At 32.2% G+C, this 17,008-nt stretch overlaps 2 protein-coding genes across 2 annotated transcripts; one reads left to right on the top strand and one right to left on the bottom strand.

The window, feature by feature from the left end:
* Window positions 1-3,821: 3,821 nt before the first annotated feature.
* Window positions 3,822-9,209, top strand: LOC118046788 (WD repeat-containing protein GTS1). Its single transcript, XM_035055819.2, has 7 exons — window positions 3,822-4,236; window positions 4,328-4,423; window positions 4,525-4,599; window positions 5,413-5,523; window positions 7,396-7,487; window positions 7,716-7,800; window positions 8,596-9,209. Exons 1-7 carry the CDS (start codon window positions 3,907-3,909, stop codon window positions 8,959-8,961), a joined length of 1,155 nt encoding a protein of 384 aa, XP_034911710.1. The 5' UTR covers window positions 3,822-3,906; the 3' UTR covers window positions 8,962-9,209.
* A 1,162-nt stretch (window positions 9,210-10,371) lies between these two features.
* LOC118046787 (probable U6 snRNA-associated Sm-like protein LSm4) lies at window positions 10,372-12,808 on the bottom strand. Its single transcript, XM_035055818.2, has 8 exons — window positions 12,691-12,808; window positions 12,406-12,441; window positions 12,270-12,311; window positions 12,028-12,126; window positions 11,838-11,915; window positions 11,413-11,452; window positions 11,002-11,169; window positions 10,372-10,632 (listed from the first exon to the last, which is right to left on the bottom strand). The coding sequence occupies exons 2-8, from the start codon at window positions 12,406-12,408 to the stop codon at window positions 10,610-10,612; spliced, it is 453 nt and encodes a 150-aa protein (XP_034911709.1). The 5' UTR covers window positions 12,409-12,441; window positions 12,691-12,808; the 3' UTR covers window positions 10,372-10,609.
* Between the last annotated feature and the right edge of the window lie 4,200 nt (window positions 12,809-17,008).

The following is a 17,008-nucleotide window of genomic DNA, read 5'->3' on the forward strand; positions in this document are numbered from 1 at the left end:
AAAACAAACACATAATAAAAACATATATATATTTTTTGGTTTTATCTTCTTATTCTTTTAGAGATTTAGATAGTGTAGTTGTATTATAAAAATATTATTTCTATATGAAACAAATAAATACTTTAAAAATAATATTTTCATGTTTCTAAGCCAACTTTATATTTATTTCATGTTAAATACTTCTAACAAACAAACAAATGTAGAGGAGCAGCAGATGAAAAGGACAACGTAAAAGAAGTAGAATGGCACTCCGTGTATGGTTTGTTTGTTAAGGTTGTGTTTGGCTCGCAGGCCACCTCGATCAAGATTTATATCCTCAAATCTTGATGACGATGGTGATAATAAATGCCCACCACCCTCACATGCATGATTCAAGGGTACACCTCGGATGCAGACACACTTCTTTAGCTAGTTCCATAGAGGTGGCGGTGAACCCGCATCCTATTTAATGCTAACTGCTAGTTGGTGTGTCAGATTCCGAGACCAAGGTGAAAAACACTTGTAATTTTTTACAAGTTTTTCTAGACGGTAAGGATATTTGCGAGGGAGTTTGCTTGTTAATTGACATTAATGTTTTTCCCCAACAATTTCTAGCAGCAAGAAACGGAGGGTTTTTCCTTTGGATCAATCATGCAACAAGTTTCTTCGCTTTTGCTTTCTTGACCTTCGGCCCCTTTTGTGATAAGACCAGAGTTTATTCATGGCTGCGGCTTGAAGCAGTAGGACTAATGTGTAAACAAGTCTTAATTCATTGCTGTCAATGCTTCAAGGAAATGCAGCAAGGAACGAGGTAATTTCCTTCATTTTCTTTTTCCTTTCAGGTAATAAATACTAAAAAACTTGAGCTGTCCAAATTAATTATTGGTGTTATTTATAAATTCTTGAAAGCAATGGGCCTTTGACTTTTCTTAGATCGAATTGTAGCCACTCAAGACTTTTCATGGAGTTTATTTTGGCTGGTTAATTGAGATTTCTTAGTCTTTCAAGACAGATTTAATGTGTGGGACTCTTGATTGGATATGGCAACTTGGGGCAAAAGAAAAAATCTCGAATCAAATCCAGATAATTCAGGTAATCACTTGAAATCTACCTGATTTGATATTATCACCAAGAGCTTAACCTTGTTGATAAATCAGTACGATTTCCTCTGATCATTCTGTGAGAGAACACATCAGTTTGAATGTAAACGATCTAATTAAAACTGCATCAAAGAGGAATGTAATTCTGATACACTAAAGTTGATCTGAAATAGTCAAAATACACTACTGTTGAAAAGGAAAGAAAAAAACAGAGGAACATCATTGCGATGAAAGGGAAGAAAGCAGAGCAAGTGAAAACGGGGCATGGTCAATTGTTTCGGCTTATAATCAATAGCTATGGTGAGAGAAATCTCTCTTTCGCTTGGAAACTGGAAGCAAGAATTCTACTGCTCCATCAATGGAGATAGGAATAATGTTTTCCAGTGATGGTAATAGCATGCTTACCTCATCCCTCTCTCGCTGCCAGTGGCCATGGCCCATGAACATAGGCTTATCAATTGAAACTGCACTTCTTTTCCAATTTTCGGGCCACACTACATGCCAACTGAAAGCCTAATACTAACGAGTGACGAGACTTAGGCTCCTGTTGCTGGGCTTGAAATTGCAAGTATAATCCTTCTGGACTAACTCCCCAAATTTAAACTGCGAGCAATTCCAGTGCATAATTATACATTATATTTCATATTTTTGGGGATTCAAGTTTTTTCATAACATCTTATAATTCAATTGGAGGCCAATTTGATGAAATAAGATTTAAATGTGTAGTATTAAAACAATTATAAGAAGGATCAAAATGAAAATAGAAAAATAATGGGGCTTCTCTAGAATTCATGCAAGAAAAAATCAATCTCATCCAAAACTTATCAATTTAATTATTTTTTGTTCTTTTAATTTTAGGATTTTACTTTTAGGTTCTAAATTTTAGTTTTCTTTTTACATTTTAGTCTCCATGTTTAGAGAGGAGATAAAGAGTTATTGGAAAATGGAGGATGAGGGAGGAAATCATCAATTAGCCATATTTTATGAACAAATAAGTCAATCTTAGTGTCATCAAGTTCCTTTTGACAAGATGAGCGCTATCAAGGTGTTTTTAAACTTTTATCTCATTGAAAAAAGTAGAATGAGATTGGAAAAATTTTTTATTTAATTTTATTTTTATAGACCAATTTAAGTTTGTATTTGAGGTCATATATGAGTTTATTAAGGTACTTATGATGTTTATTAGGTGTTTCAAGTGAAAAAACGGTTAACATTAGTCTTTAGAGTGTCAAAACTCAAACTCTAACCTTCCTAAAAATATTTACAAGTAAATGATTTATCATTTGTTTAGTCTTTACAAGTAAATAACTTGGACCCTAGTTATCTTCATGTCATCAACTTTATTAAATAAAAAAGAACAAGAAGACAAAGCATGAAGTCTTAGCTTTATAGGTCTACAAATCATGCAAGTCCAACCTTTATTAAATAAAAAAGAGCAAGAAGGCCAAGCATGTAATCTTATCTTTATAGGTCTACCAAGCATGCAAGTCCAACCTTCAAGCCTAAGTGTCTAACCTCTTTTTACATGACTCTTTAAGTTTTTTTTCTTTATTTTAATTAGAATGCATCATACATAAAATAATTAATATTATATTTAAAATATTATTTCATTAAATACCATTCAATTTTGCTTTTGTTGTCAAATAAGATTATTTAATTATTTTTTATAATATTAACTAAGGGTGTTAAAAAAAAAAAGCTTAGTCTATAATATTTGCTTTATTTAGCTTGACACAACCAATCAAAATCAGATAATATAGTGATTATAAATGATAATCGATTAAAAAACCTAAAAAATAGATATTATAAGTCGGGTGGCGGGTCAAAATTTTTGAAACTTGGTCAACATAACCCAGTTTATATACCCTATAAACAATAAACTTAATGTATTGTTATATGTCATATCATTTTTTGCAATTGATTCTTTCATTTTAGTTAATCAATTCAATTAATATATTAAGCCTAAATAGTTTGTTACAACTTATAACAAGTTCTGGACTAATAATTTTCTCATAATAATTATTTTGCCCGTTCATTTACATATAAAATATCAAAACATAATTTTCAGTGAAACTTGTTTTTTAGATGTTATATACAAGGAATTAGAAAAGATTAAGATGCGGTTTTCTAATTTTTTGTGTAGATTCTTAAGGATAAGAATCATTTAAAGGGGATAATATTGTTATAATTCACGCGTGCAAAATGAAAAAATAACATATGCAGAATTAAAAAGAATGAAGGTATCAGTTAATAGTAGCAGTAATTATAAGGATTGAGCAAGAAAACTTTTAATTATGTGGGTGGCTATTTGAAAAGTCAGCTATAAGTAGTTAATAGGTAATAAACAGAAAAATAATTAAGAGATTAGATGAATAAGAGTAGCTTGTATATAATAAATATAAGATATTTTCTGTGGATGACAAGTAATAACATAATATCAATTCAATCATTTATTTTTCTGGGCTTGTGAAGAAGTAACCTTAACAAAAACAGGTTGATGTGCTTTTATTTATGGAAAAAAAAAAAAAAAACCGAAACTTTTAATTTATTCATGTTATCTAATAAATTTATCGTTTGGTTATTTTTAAATATTCACATAATGCCATTTAAATCAAATCATAACTAAACTATCATGCATGGTTTTAATATTTGATGGAAAAAAATTAACTCGCTAACATAGTTTTTATACTCACATTGTTCATGTATTAAAATAGAATCAATAAAGATAGTTAGTGTGCATTGACCACGGACAATCAAAACCCTCAAATCCTTGGACTAGGTCTCCCAACCCAAATAAGCAGACGACACACCGCACAGCACAGCAAACATGGAAGAAGCGACAGCGATGGAGGTCGAGGAACCAAAATCAAAGAAACTCGGATTAAAAAACTCAATTCAAACGAACTTCGGCAACGACTACGTCTTCCAAATCGTCCCAAAGGATGACTGGTCATCAATGGCGGTTTCTCTATCGACGAAAGCAGTGAAGCTTTATTCTCCGGAGACAGGTCAGTTCCAAGGAGAGTGTAAAGGTCACTCTGATACTATCAATCAAATTTCATTCTCTGTGTCATCATCTTCTTCGTCTCCGCATGTTTTGCATTCCTGCTCTTCTGATGGTACTATCAGAGCTTGGGATACCAGAACTTTCCAACAGGTACTTTCCCTTTGCCTTTTCTTTTCTTTTCTTTCTCTGTACGTGTGTATGTATGTATTTTCTTAATGCTTTGATTGTTGATGATTTTCAGGTTTCGTGTATAAGCGCTGGCTCTTCTCAAGAGATTTTCAGCTTTTCATTTGGAGGGTCTAATGATAATCTTCTTGCTGCTGGCGCTAAGTCTCAGGTTCTAAAAATTTCATGTTAGTACATGTAATTCTAATTAAATAGATGTTCTTTTTTTATGTATTGTTTGATGATTTAGACATGGGTTTCTTGGAAATTCAGATACTTTTCTGGGATTGGAGGAACGGGAAGCAAGTTGCTGGCCTGGAGGAATCTCATACTGAAGATGTCACTCAGGTTTCTTTCTTTCTTTCTTTAACTTGATAGGAAGTTTGTTTCATTTCTTATTGCTCAATTTCCACATGACTATTTAGTTAGAAAGTTTAAATGCGAATTTCCAGTAGAACGTTAACCTAGGTTTGGTTTTGCAACTTCTATGGGTGAAGCTGAAGAATATGTGATTACATGTAGGAAGCTGCTCCAATATTGGTTGCGCTCACTCAGAATGTAATGCATTATTTTCTTCTTAATCCTAAGGTGTTTGCGGTTGTAGTTGTGTTTGGATCATCATTTCTTTGTCATCATTTGTGACCTGGAATGTAGGTTTTTTTTTACCCAAACCGTGATGCTCTTTTTGACTGCCTGAGATGCCCAATTAGATAGTTTATTTTAGTTGAACAAATGAAAAGGTATAAAATAGAATGCCTTACAAAAAGTTATAAAATTAGACTTAAAAATACAGTCATATGCCAGGATTTCCAGGGGAAAAAACATCCATACAGGGAGCCGTTTATCACTGCTTGGTTACATAGCACTAACAAGATTTATCTGCAACACACACACTTGATTATACTGTCAACATTCTGGAACTGACATGGTGTTGTTCAAAATGGCTTCTATGCTTTTTTCTGGTATGCATTATATTGCCACCTGACCTGAGCTGAAGTACTCTGTTAACTTTCAGTGATTTGTCTCTAAAGATTTGCCAAGTTCATATTTTCTGGACTGCTAGTGTTCCTGTTTACTAACTGGAGTAATTTATGGATTCATATTTTCATCCTTGAATTTTGTTTTTGTTCTTTTTTCTCATGACTCGCTGACTTTTAACAGGTCCACTTTGTCCCTGATAACCGAAACAAGCTTCTTTCAGCTTCTGTTGATGGATTGATGTGTATATTTAATACTGATGGAGATATCAATGATGATGATCATCTGGAATCAGTAAGTGCAGGCAATCATTACTGCTTAAATTCATTTCTAGTTTTACTTGTATGAGTTCATGGAAAGATAAAACAAATTGTTAGGTATTGTATGATGTTCAAATGGCATACTTATCAAAGCAGTTGTTTGTCCGTTCAAGTAACAATTGCTGAAAATTCCTTAATGTACTCTATTCATCAGAAGAGCAATACTATTGAACTTACAGTAACTATATTATGGGTTGTGTATCATGCAACATACTTGAAAAGGAAAACAAAGACATTTTGTCAGGAGGTTTGATAACTTATCCTCTCTTTTTCTTTGGAAATGAAAAAAGAAAAGTTTCACTTTTTTAGTCTATGGAACATGTTTTTGAGAGTATAGTTGGGACATAGTCTTTCAATTTAATTTTTAGCCTGCAGCTGCAATAAAGGTTGTATGCTTGAATTTATATATATATATATATATATGAAAGGGATGTGGTTGCATATGCAACTGATTTTTGAATTTTATGTGCAATGTTCCTTTAGTCTGTGTCTCCATTTTTCATGATATTTATCACAACACATTCAATCAGTTTGCTAATGATATTTCTATCTCATGGATCACTTCTAGAAAATTATCTTTTACAGTCTCTTACAAAGGCCATGTTTGTTTGCTGGAAAGTAGTTTTTTTTTGAAAAAGTGAATTCCGGGGAAAGTGAATTACGCGAAAGCATTTTCCGATATTTGGTAGTGTAATGGAAAATAAGTTGGAAAACACTTTCCAGTGTTTGGTTATGTCATGGAAAATGAGCTGGAAAATAACTTATTAATATTTTATTTTTCTCAAGTTTATTAAAATAATGAGGAACAAATCTTACAAATTAAAAAGTTGAATGGGAATGAAATTGAAAAAAAAATATATAATTTCATAAATTATTTCAAATAAAATAAATAATAATCAAAATAATAAATATCAAATCTAAAAAATTTAAAAAAAATGAAAGATGAAATTAAAATAATAATAATCAACATTTCATAAATTATTTCAAATAAAATAAGTAACAATCAAAAGAATGAGGACCAAATTTGATAGATAAAAAATTTCAATAAAAAAATGATAAGGAAAAAGCAAATAGCAATTATAAAAATAAGGACCAAAGTTAATATAAAAATAAAATTTTAAGAGATGAAATTGAAAAATAAATATTCAAAACAAAATATATATAGCAATCAAAAGTTTGAAGATCAAATTTGATATAATCAACAAATAATGACATTTCTAAATTTTTCACAACTTCAGGAAATTGTTTTCCTCCCAAATTTTTCAGAAAAACACTTTCCTAAAAACCAAGCCAAATTTTCTTTTTACTGGAAAGTGTTTTCCATTAACCAACTTTTCTAATGGCAAACAAACACAAGAAAGTTTGGAAAGTGATTTTCCGGAAACCACTTTCCAAAAAACAAACATAGCTAAAGGAAAAACACTTTCCTGAAAACCAAGTCAAATTTTTCTTTGACTGAAATTGACCGGAAAGTGTTTTCCGTTGATTAATTTTTCTAAGGACAAACAAACACAGGAAAGTTTGGAAAATAGTTTCCCAGAAACTACTTTCCAGGAAACAAACATGGCCAAAGATAATAATTTCTGATCTCTGATATGTTAATTTTGTACTTCATGTTTTCTCCCAAAAATAATTGTATAATTAATCCTTTGATCCAAGAATACCATGCTTTTTGCAGACTGTTTGAATACTGTTCAACATGTCTTGTTTAATCAGTTAAAACTAGTAAAATTTAAGCCCCCCCAACCCCTAAAAAAAAAAAAATCCTAATTTGGCTCCGCCCCTGCCCATAATACTTCTAGTCTTTCCCATGCATATTTCAGATGTAACTCTTACAATCTTGCAGGTGATTAATGTCGGTACTTCAATTGGGAAAGTAGGGTTTTTTGGAGAGACATATAAGAAGCTCTGGTGTTTGACACACATCGAAAGTTTAAGGTACTGTTGATCTCTATTGGTTCTTCGTGACACAATGGAAGATGGTTTTATTATGCTGGCAGTGAAAAATGGAAGTTTGCAAAATCATAAAAGAGAAAAAAAAGGAAAAAGGAAAGAGAATTCTTGTAACCATGCATGTTAGATTTAAAAACAATCTTTTTAGTAAACTAGAATTCCCACCTAGTCTTTGATGTGTATTAACTTTTGTTCTTAAAAACAAAACTGCAGTATTTGGGATTGGAAGGATGCAAGAAATGAAGCAAACTTGTTGGAAGCCCGTTCATTAGCTTCTGATAGTTGGGCACTAGACCATGTAAGTTCTTCCCTTTTGATGGAATCCACATGTAGTTAGTGGATTACCAAAAACAAATGCATGCAATTTCTCTTTTCTGTAAGTTGGGTGAATCATAGACTGTTGTATTTAGATGATGTACTAGAACAAGCATCTCTTCTAAGAGCAAGCAAAAATGGTTTAGAACTTGGTTATCGTTTTGTAGCATATTTTCCAATCATATCTGAAATTTTCAAAGACAAAAATGGTTGAGGAAACTCAAACAGTTGAGCTGTAACCATCAATTTTGGAGGCCAAAACTCACTCATGGTTTATGAAACCGTCCAAAATACAAGACATATGATGGTGCTTGTATTAATATCCCCATTGCTTATTAGGCATGTATAATTAACTATACTCAAGTTTAGGTTACTAGTCCTCATAGTTGCAAAAATCATGCTCGCTGATAAAAGTATTGAGATTTCTGGTTTTTGTTTGAAGAGTTCTCAGGCTTCCATGTTTACTTGTCCTTATTAGCAATGTAATTGACTATACTCAAGTTTTAGTTACTCATCCTCGTATTAACAATATTGTAGACAAATAAAACTTCCTGAGAATTATGGTTGCGGTTTGAAGAGTCCTTAGGCTTCCATCTTTAGCAACATTTCTTTGTCATACAATGCTATGTAGAATTGAATACATAGATCAGAAGACTGAACAAATGGATAGCTTCTAATGTATGAATAGATGGACTGCCGAAGGTGTTAATTTTTTCTTTTTTTCAATTATGCTGCTGAATTCATAGTCCTCGTTTAAACTGCTCTGTTGTCTTGGCAGGTTGATTATTTTGTTGATTGCCACTACCCAGGAGAAGGTGAAAGTTTATGGGTAATTGGTGGCACTAATGCTGGTGCCTTAGGTTATTTTCCTGTAAATTATAGTGGAGTGGGGGCAATTGGGTCTCCAGAAGCAATTCTTGGAGGTGGCCACACAGGTGTTGTCAGGAGTGTATTGCCCGTGTCAAGCATGAAGGGGGGACTTGCCCAAAGCCAGGGCATATTTGGATGGAGTGGTGGTGAGGATGGTCGATTATGTTGCTGGTTGTCCGATGATTCTACTGAGATAAATCGATCCTGGATTTCAAGTGCATTGGTTATGAAACCATCAAAGGCTCGCAAGAAGAGAAGGCATAATCCGTACTAGAGAGCCTCCGTGCGGTATCTTCTCAAACATCTACATCCCCTGTTTTCTCTAGTTTCTTTCAACCTCTGTTTCTCCCGTTTTTTGGGCACTGTATTTTCAGTTTTGTAGTTTAAGAACATCATGGCGTATGCTGTGTATCATTAGTGAGTTCCAGCACAAAGCAATGGAAACTGAAATGCCTGCCTGCCCGCCCGCCCTTCTTGCTCGAACTTGTTTCGCAGTTGAAATGCCTTATTTCCTTTTCTTCTTGTTTTTTTGTTTTTTCAAAAAAAAAAAAAAGTTGGCAATTTATTCGAACGATATCAATGGGATAGGTTTTCTTTAGATGGTAGCTATTTAAAACTGGGTGTGAATATTTAAAATTCTTAACAGATGAATAATATTTAAAATATGAACCATGGATATTGATATTATTTGTTTTAGATTAGAAATGAAGCATGGTTAGAAAGTGCCGCTTCGGCAATGTGACAACAGAATAGGGGCTCCTGCTACAATGGTGGTCGTACAAGCTTTATACTTGGTCTGAGCTTCATAAACAAGGAGCACTGTACCAAACAGACACCACGCAGTCCTGTACTAGACGCGGGACAGACAACTGTATCAAAACCCAGCCAGCAGGCAAAGGACCAGATACGAGAGCGAGTGTTAAGCATACAATGGTTTTTTCACTAATGAGCACGTTTTTTCTCTTTTTAAGAAATTGGCAAAATTACTGTTTCAAAAGGAGTTTTATAGTTTGTAGTTTGTACTTTGTAGTGATATTTCTAAATTTCAATATGAGAAAAAAAAAAAAAAAAACCTGTACTTCAATTACAACACTTATCAAGAGCGGACCGCATTTTACCGTCTAAAGATAACAGATAGCACCAACTGTTGAATTTTATTTTTCAAAATCTTTTCAATAATATTAATGGTGTTAGAATCAAATCTTTTTAATAATATTAATACCAGAAATTCATGTTTCTCTAGAGGTTTTTTTTTTTTTTTCCTTTCTTTTCAAAAGAAATGAGAGAAAAAATCTCAAAAAACATATCAAAATCCAATTATAATATCATCAGTGCTATTAAAAAAATCTTAACAAAACAAATCCAATAAGTGAGTCATAATTATTATAAAAAACAAGCCCACACACCAACCTGCTCCAATAACTGTTGATAACCTCTCTTAATATTACTGAATTTGTCTAGCTGAATTGATACATACATATATATATATATATATATATATATATATATATATTAATGGTGCCATAATCTAAGTTTGAGATCTCTTTCTTTCTTTCTCCTCTCCTCGTCGAAACTTGTGTAGCCTATTTCATAATTTTTTTGAAATGTTGCTTTTCTAAATAGCAACAAATTTAAATAAAAAAATTTCAAACCGTGTTTTTTTGCTAATTTTCAAAAAAAGAAAAATCAAAATATAAATCAATTCACTAGTGAATGACCAAACCAGTAACGCAAGGCAAATTCACAAAAGGCAAATCAGAATACAAGCTCTTCAATTCTGTTTCTATGTAATGCTTCCTATACCTATATTAGTTCTGGAAATCAACCATTAAACAGAAATATGCTATAGAGAGCATTTCACATTGAAAATCGGGCCTAAAAGCAGCAAACTTGCCCCAGCAGATGGGCACCCATCGCCTGTTTTAGCCCCGGCCCCGGCCTGCACCTGTCACCAGAAAGTAAAATGAAATGTTGACATTGGGTACAATTAAGCTCCTGACAATATGATGCATGTGCTGACCAACAAAGCCACAGATCCAACCATTCATGATGTAAAATGAAATGTTGACATTGGGTAGAATTAAGCTTCTGACAATATGATGCATGTGCTGACCAACAAAGCCACAGATCCAACCATATCCATGATGCTAGAAAAAAGAGTAGTTTGTCGAATCACAAAGCTGTGTTCACTTTGAATACCAACAACTTGTAACTTGTGGCAATGTAATATGATGGTTTACATTTGATAATGTGTGCTTGTAGCTAAAACAAACATTTAAGTTTTTTCTATTCAGTTGCTCTAGTTAAGTCTTACCTCTGCTCCCACCAATCTTTCCACCTGGACCACCTCTGCCACGACCTCCACCCATGCCCTTAGCAGCTACATCTTCAAGGCCGCGCCCAATCCCTTTCGCTGGCCTTCCACCAGGACCATCTTCTCTACCTCTTCCTCTTCCACGCCCTACTCCAGGTGGCTTCCGATCTAAGAAAAAAAGTCAAATCAAATAAATTTGCAAGGTTCTGCATTTCTCAATGTGCAGAGCAGAAGGCAGAAAATCAAATCAATCAACCAACCAACAAAATTGCAAATTTCACCTTTTGTGAATTTGTAAAACACAAAGAACACAGAACTTGATGCGGAGCATAAAGTTATATAAACAACTACAGAATTTATTCATTGACAGAGTACAGTGAAGGACCATGATTTAGAAAAGGTAAAGCATACCTGAGCGACTCTTGATTTCTTCCTGAACTTTATCAATTACCTAAAAGACAAATCAAGAGCATTTGATGAGCAAAATAGCCATCAAAACATCAATAAGACAGAAGGAATGAGCCATATAGCAATAAAGACTCGACAGTTTCTCAGAGCATCAGTTTATTAACAAAATCTCTTCCAGTAATAAATTTCACAAATATATTGTAATCAGGGTACTATGAAGTGACAAATGCTATCATGGAAATCTTGCAAAGCAGATAAAAGCTACATATTTGACACCACTTTGGTGTGTTTTTGTCAGTGGTTTCACCCCTTTTCACGTGTCATTCATAGAATATGGTATTTACATATTTGGATGTCATATAGAAATTTCATGTTCGCTATTCTTCACAACTGGATAAGAAAAAAAACATGGCAAACATAATAGGCACCTCATCAGGAACTCGAAGATACTTAATAGTATTCCCACGAATGTAGCATTCAGGCATCCGCCAAAACCTATCTCCATCCTACATCAAATCCCAGCCAAACCCAAAGTGTCAGCCTCAGGGGAAAAAAAACCCTTTGTTTTTTCAAAACAAAAACACCAAAAATTAAATAAATGACCAAAAACACTGGCACCTTAGATGTACAGATAACTTCACGGAGATGGATGTTCATCCAAGTATCACAATTGACCAAATGCCCATTGTAAGTCTCTCCGTTTTTCAATTCCACCAACTGTTACAACATACAACCACCATGAATTACAAGCTGCATAAAAAAATGAAAAAGGCCGTAAAACAAAGTCTACAAATTTGCAGAAAATTCTGGATTCATATGGTCAAATGACACGACAAGAAAAACAGACATCTCTTTCTTACCATTGGGTGGCCTTGAGCAGTCTTGAGTAAAGAAAGAGGAAGCTGCAGTTAGCACCAAAAAAAAAAGATTAAGTGTGTCAAAGAAAACAAGAGAAAGATAGAAAGTTTTCAAATCAAAGACAGTTGAGATGGTTACCATGTTTTTTAGAGCAAAAAAGATAAATCAAGCAACCTGCAAGAAAAGCCAGGGTCAAGAACATAAAATGAACGCATGAAAAGGGGTGGGAAATTTTGGAATCTAAAACAGATCGAGGATATTAGGGTTAAAGAAAATTAAAGCTAAAACCGGTTTTTAGTTGTTAAAAACCATAGTTTCTGAAGAGAATTTATCGAAGAAGGATGAAGGGGTTTATGCAAAAGAGAGAGTGTAAGAAAAGAAAAGAAAAGAAAAGAAGAGAAGGAGAGGAGATTGGAAATTTACCGACTAAAGCGATTTCAATAGAGAAGACGAGCGAGCAACTTCGATCTCCTTGGCTCTCTTTGAAAATTGAAACACTAGCCAAGCGGGTTTTCCACTATTATTATAGAATTAGTATTAAAAATTAATATTATTGTTGATTGTAGTTTTTTTTGGTACCATTATTACTAATATTTTACATATTTTTCTCTTCTCCCACTAATAATTTACCTTTAATTTATTAATATATCAAACATTTTTAAAAACCACTTTTTCACCTTTAAAAATCATATTTTAATAATTATTTCTATAATAATTTATTCTCATTTTTAATTTCCTATCAAACGTTACATAACAATTATTATGTTGGTCGATAGCCATTAATTCAATGCATGCTTATGATTAGGGTTGTGATATGTAAACTATGTGATGGGTAATTTTGCTAAGTTAATATTTATTGTTTTGTAGAAATAAGTTAAATTGTTAAAATTTAGGGTAACACATAAATTATTGATCCAAACTCACAATTAAAAAGTTAGGGAACATACAAATTATTTATCATGAATTGTTGTGAATAATTAAATTTTATTATATTTTTATATAAAGAATCTAAATGTCAAGAGATTGGATCTTAGCAGGGGAGAGTTTGTTTTCATGGTTCAACTTATTTTTTAAATTGTTTTTTAATTAAAAAAATATGAAATTTTTTTTAGGTGTCTTTCAATGGTTTTGATTTACCAATATAAAAAATTAAAAACAAATATAAAAAAAATATTATTTTAATATAATTTTAAAGTATTTTTATAAAATCACCCGTATTATCAAACATATATTAAATGTCATTCTCATGTAAGTTATATCATAATTATTTTTTGTGAAATTAGAAAAAGATACAAGGATAAAAAGGAAATTGCACCCTTACCTGATTCATTTTATAATCCAATAAAAAATGAAGTTTAACATATATTTTGATTGTTGTATTGTTTTTAATATTTTAATTTTGAAATTATTAATACATCATGAATTTGGATCATCAATCATAATATATTTGCTAATCTTTTCAAGATAAAGGTCAAAAAACACTAATGAAAAGGTAATGTAGGAACAATTTATCATCTATCACAATACATTTGTTAATCTTTTCAAGATGAAGGAAAATAAAAAAAAAATTAATGAAAAGGTCATATAAGCAAAAATCAAGTTTTTTTTTTTTTTTTTTCATTTCTATTGGATAAACTTGAAATTATAGTTTTGAAATCTGGTCTGGCCTAGCGAGTCGACCTGGGACTGAAAGCAAGCCGATTTGAAAAAAAAAATAGAGATAAAAAAAACTTGATGTGACCCGGCTGACCCAACGGGTTGACCTGACGACCCTACTAGCCTGATCACGACCTGACACAAACCTGTTGACTTTTATTATTTTTTTTTTTTATTAAAATAATAACATTTTAATTTTTATAAAAATAATTTGACTCAACCAATCTGTTAAAACTTAGAATTCAAGTCTTGAACGGACTGGTCTTAAAACTAGAAAGTATAAACTTATGCTTGCTGCTAAAAGATATGGATGAGATGCTCTAAAGTTTTCCTTACTAAATAAGAAATCGAGGACAATTACAGCACTCTCCCTTGAATTGATTTGTGTAGAAAACAATTTACAATTAAACTTCAACTTTACTCCCATTGAAGTACTCCTTCTTAAACAAAGTTATGTGATGAACAAACTCCGATCATGCTTCCAAGCTTCTCGAACACGGGTTCTTTGGGAGGTTTTGTCATGAGATCAGTAGCTTCGTCTTCACTCTTACTAAACTTCAACTCAATCTTACCATTTTTACATAGATCCCACAAAAAAACAATATCTAACGTTGATATGTTTACTTCTTCAATGCATAACTGGGTTTCTTAAAATTTTGATTATTGAAACATTATTGCAATAAATTGTTGGTGAATCTTGCTGTTGAATACCAAGAACTTTTAGCATCATTCCCTGCCAAATAGCTCGACTTTAATAATAGATAATGTCATAATCTGCTAGTTCTTTGAAGGCCATGAAACTGCACCTAATCACATAAAATTATTTTTTTCCCAGAAATGCTCTTACAATCATTAATACCACATGCGTAATTACTGTCAGTAAAACCAAGAAAACTTTGACTTTATTTCATTCTTATAAAGGATCCCAAAACCAGTCATACCTTTCAAGTAATGAAAGGTTATGTATTTTGGCTTCCCTAAGATGCATATTTGTATGACTCTCCATGTATCGACTTTGTCATGCTCATGGAATAATACATGATATCAGGCCTTATTGAAGCCATATATATTAAAATTCCAACTATTTACTTGAAATAAGTGTTAATGTCATCTCTTTTGCCACTAAGATCTTACTCAACTTCAATCCTATCTTTGTTGGAGTTCCAACTGGATTACAGTTTAGCATCTAAAACCATTCCAACAATTCTAAAACATATTTGTTTTGACAGATAAAAAAATATCATCTGCTAATTGTACTACTTTTATGCCAATCAAACAGTGCATTGGTCCCAGATCACTTATATCAAACTCTTTCATCATAGATTTTCTTACATCATCAAGCATATGAACATTGTTTCCAGTATATATCAGAACATCAACAGAAAAGTAAACAATTAGTATTTTTACCTTTACCATCAACCTTAACATAAAAAGTTTGCTCGTATGGATACTTTTGAAAACCTTGTTTGACAAAGTATGTATCTATGTAGCCATACCAAGCTCGTGGTACCTGTTTTAGCCTATAAAATGCTTTCTATAATCTAACAACCGTATTCACCTTGCCTTGTTATACATAGCCAGCCTGGAGGTTGGTCTACAAACATGTGTTTTGAGTTGTATAAGAGCAAATTTTACATCTAGTTGAATAGGCTAAGAGTTCTGAGCTGTTAGAGAGATTACCAAATGAATAGTGTTTTGCCTTGCAACTAGGGCAAACACTTCTTTATAGCCGACACCATATTTGTGCTTGTATCTCTTTTCTATCAAATGGGCCTTATGCTTGCCCACTTCTCCTGTCTAATTTAGTTTGGTTTTATAAACTCATTTAACACTGATAGTCTAGGCAAATTAATTAGCTCTAATGTGTCATTCTTCTCAATAGACTCCATTGTCTCTTTTCATTTTGAGTCCTCGACTACGTACTTCTTCAAATATGAGAGGACTCAAACCTACAAACAAAGTAAAATTGTGCGGTGATATCATCATCTGAGAGTTCATGTCCACTTACATAATCAATCATCCAAGTTCTTCTCTTTCTTGAACATTGATTTTGAGGTGGCTAATCATCTATAGGCTGAACATTTGCAGAAAATATTTCATCAAAGGACTGCTGCTGTATTTCAATCCTGTTATCTGCAATAATAGAGTCTGCTGGAAGTTGCAGCTGTTGCTGATTGCCTTCTCCAATCCAGTTCCATATATTTTCTTCATCAAAAACTATACCTCTACTGATAATCACCTTTTCAGCAACTAGGTTGAATAATTTGTAGGCTTTGAAGTGTTACTGACTCTAAAAATTAAGGACACATTTTACACCTTTATCATTGAGCGTCTTCTTCTTCTTTTCATTTGAAATGTGTGCAAATGTTATGCATCCAAACTCAGAGTGGCCCACAACTAGTTTTCGTCCATTTTAAGCTTCCCTGGGTGTCATATTTCTAACAAAAAATGTAGGGCATTTGTTCAAAATATAAATTCTCCCTTAACCAACAAGCTTCTAACCATATTAAGAATAATTCGATTTTTTCTCTCAAATACATCATTTTAAATATATCAAATACAAAACAAAAGAGTTATAAAATTATATCATCGAACACTCTAATGATATATACTAAGTAATATATCACTAGTGATTAATATGGTTGTTTATTGTATTTCAAAATCAAGTATATAGTGTTAATTATGTGCTTACAACATGTTAATTGACTTTATATCAAGTATCTCAACAAGAATACATCTACTATCTAACTCACATCATATGCAAATTGATATGGAAATATTATTTATAATTGCAAGGGAATAGCATACTAGTTTTACGTGATATAAGTTAACCATAATTATTATCAGGCGTTCATAATTATAAATTAACCCTCAATTATAAGGTAAAGTTAGAAACTTGGACTGACCTTTACAAGTGAATAATAATAATAATAATAATAATTAATAACTTTTATTATTATTATTATTAGAAAACAATACCATAAATATCCTATAGTTTAATCGTAAATGCGTGAACTCAATTAACAAATAAGTTATATATAAGATATTACAGGTTTGCCATTATAAGTGAAATATTATAGGCTTG

Source organism: Populus alba, chromosome 2, assembly GCF_005239225.2.
Source record: "Populus alba chromosome 2, ASM523922v2, whole genome shotgun sequence".
Classification (NCBI taxonomy): domain Eukaryota; kingdom Viridiplantae; phylum Streptophyta; class Magnoliopsida; order Malpighiales; family Salicaceae; genus Populus; species Populus alba.

Bases quoted from the DNA above. Each gene is read 5' to 3' on its own strand.
- LOC118046788 (XM_035055819.2), top strand. From the start codon at position 3,907: ATGGAAGAAGCGACAGCGATGGAGGTCGAGGAACCAAAATCAAAGAAA. The intron at 4,600-5,412 runs GTTTCTTTCTTT...GACTTTTAACAG, and splicing joins ATACTGAAGATGTCACTCAG to GTCCACTTTGTCCCTGATAA. The intron at 7,801-8,595 runs GTAAGTTCTTCC...TTGTCTTGGCAG, and splicing joins ATAGTTGGGCACTAGACCAT to GTTGATTATTTTGTTGATTG.
- LOC118046787 (XM_035055818.2), bottom strand. The intron at 11,916-12,027 runs GTGCCAGTGTTT...GATTTGATGTAG, and splicing joins AAGTTATCTGTACATCTAAG to GATGGAGATAGGTTTTGGCG. The intron at 11,170-11,412 runs GTATGCTTTACC...TTTTTTTCTTAG, and splicing joins AGAAATCAAGAGTCGCTCAG to ATCGGAAGCCACCTGGAGTA.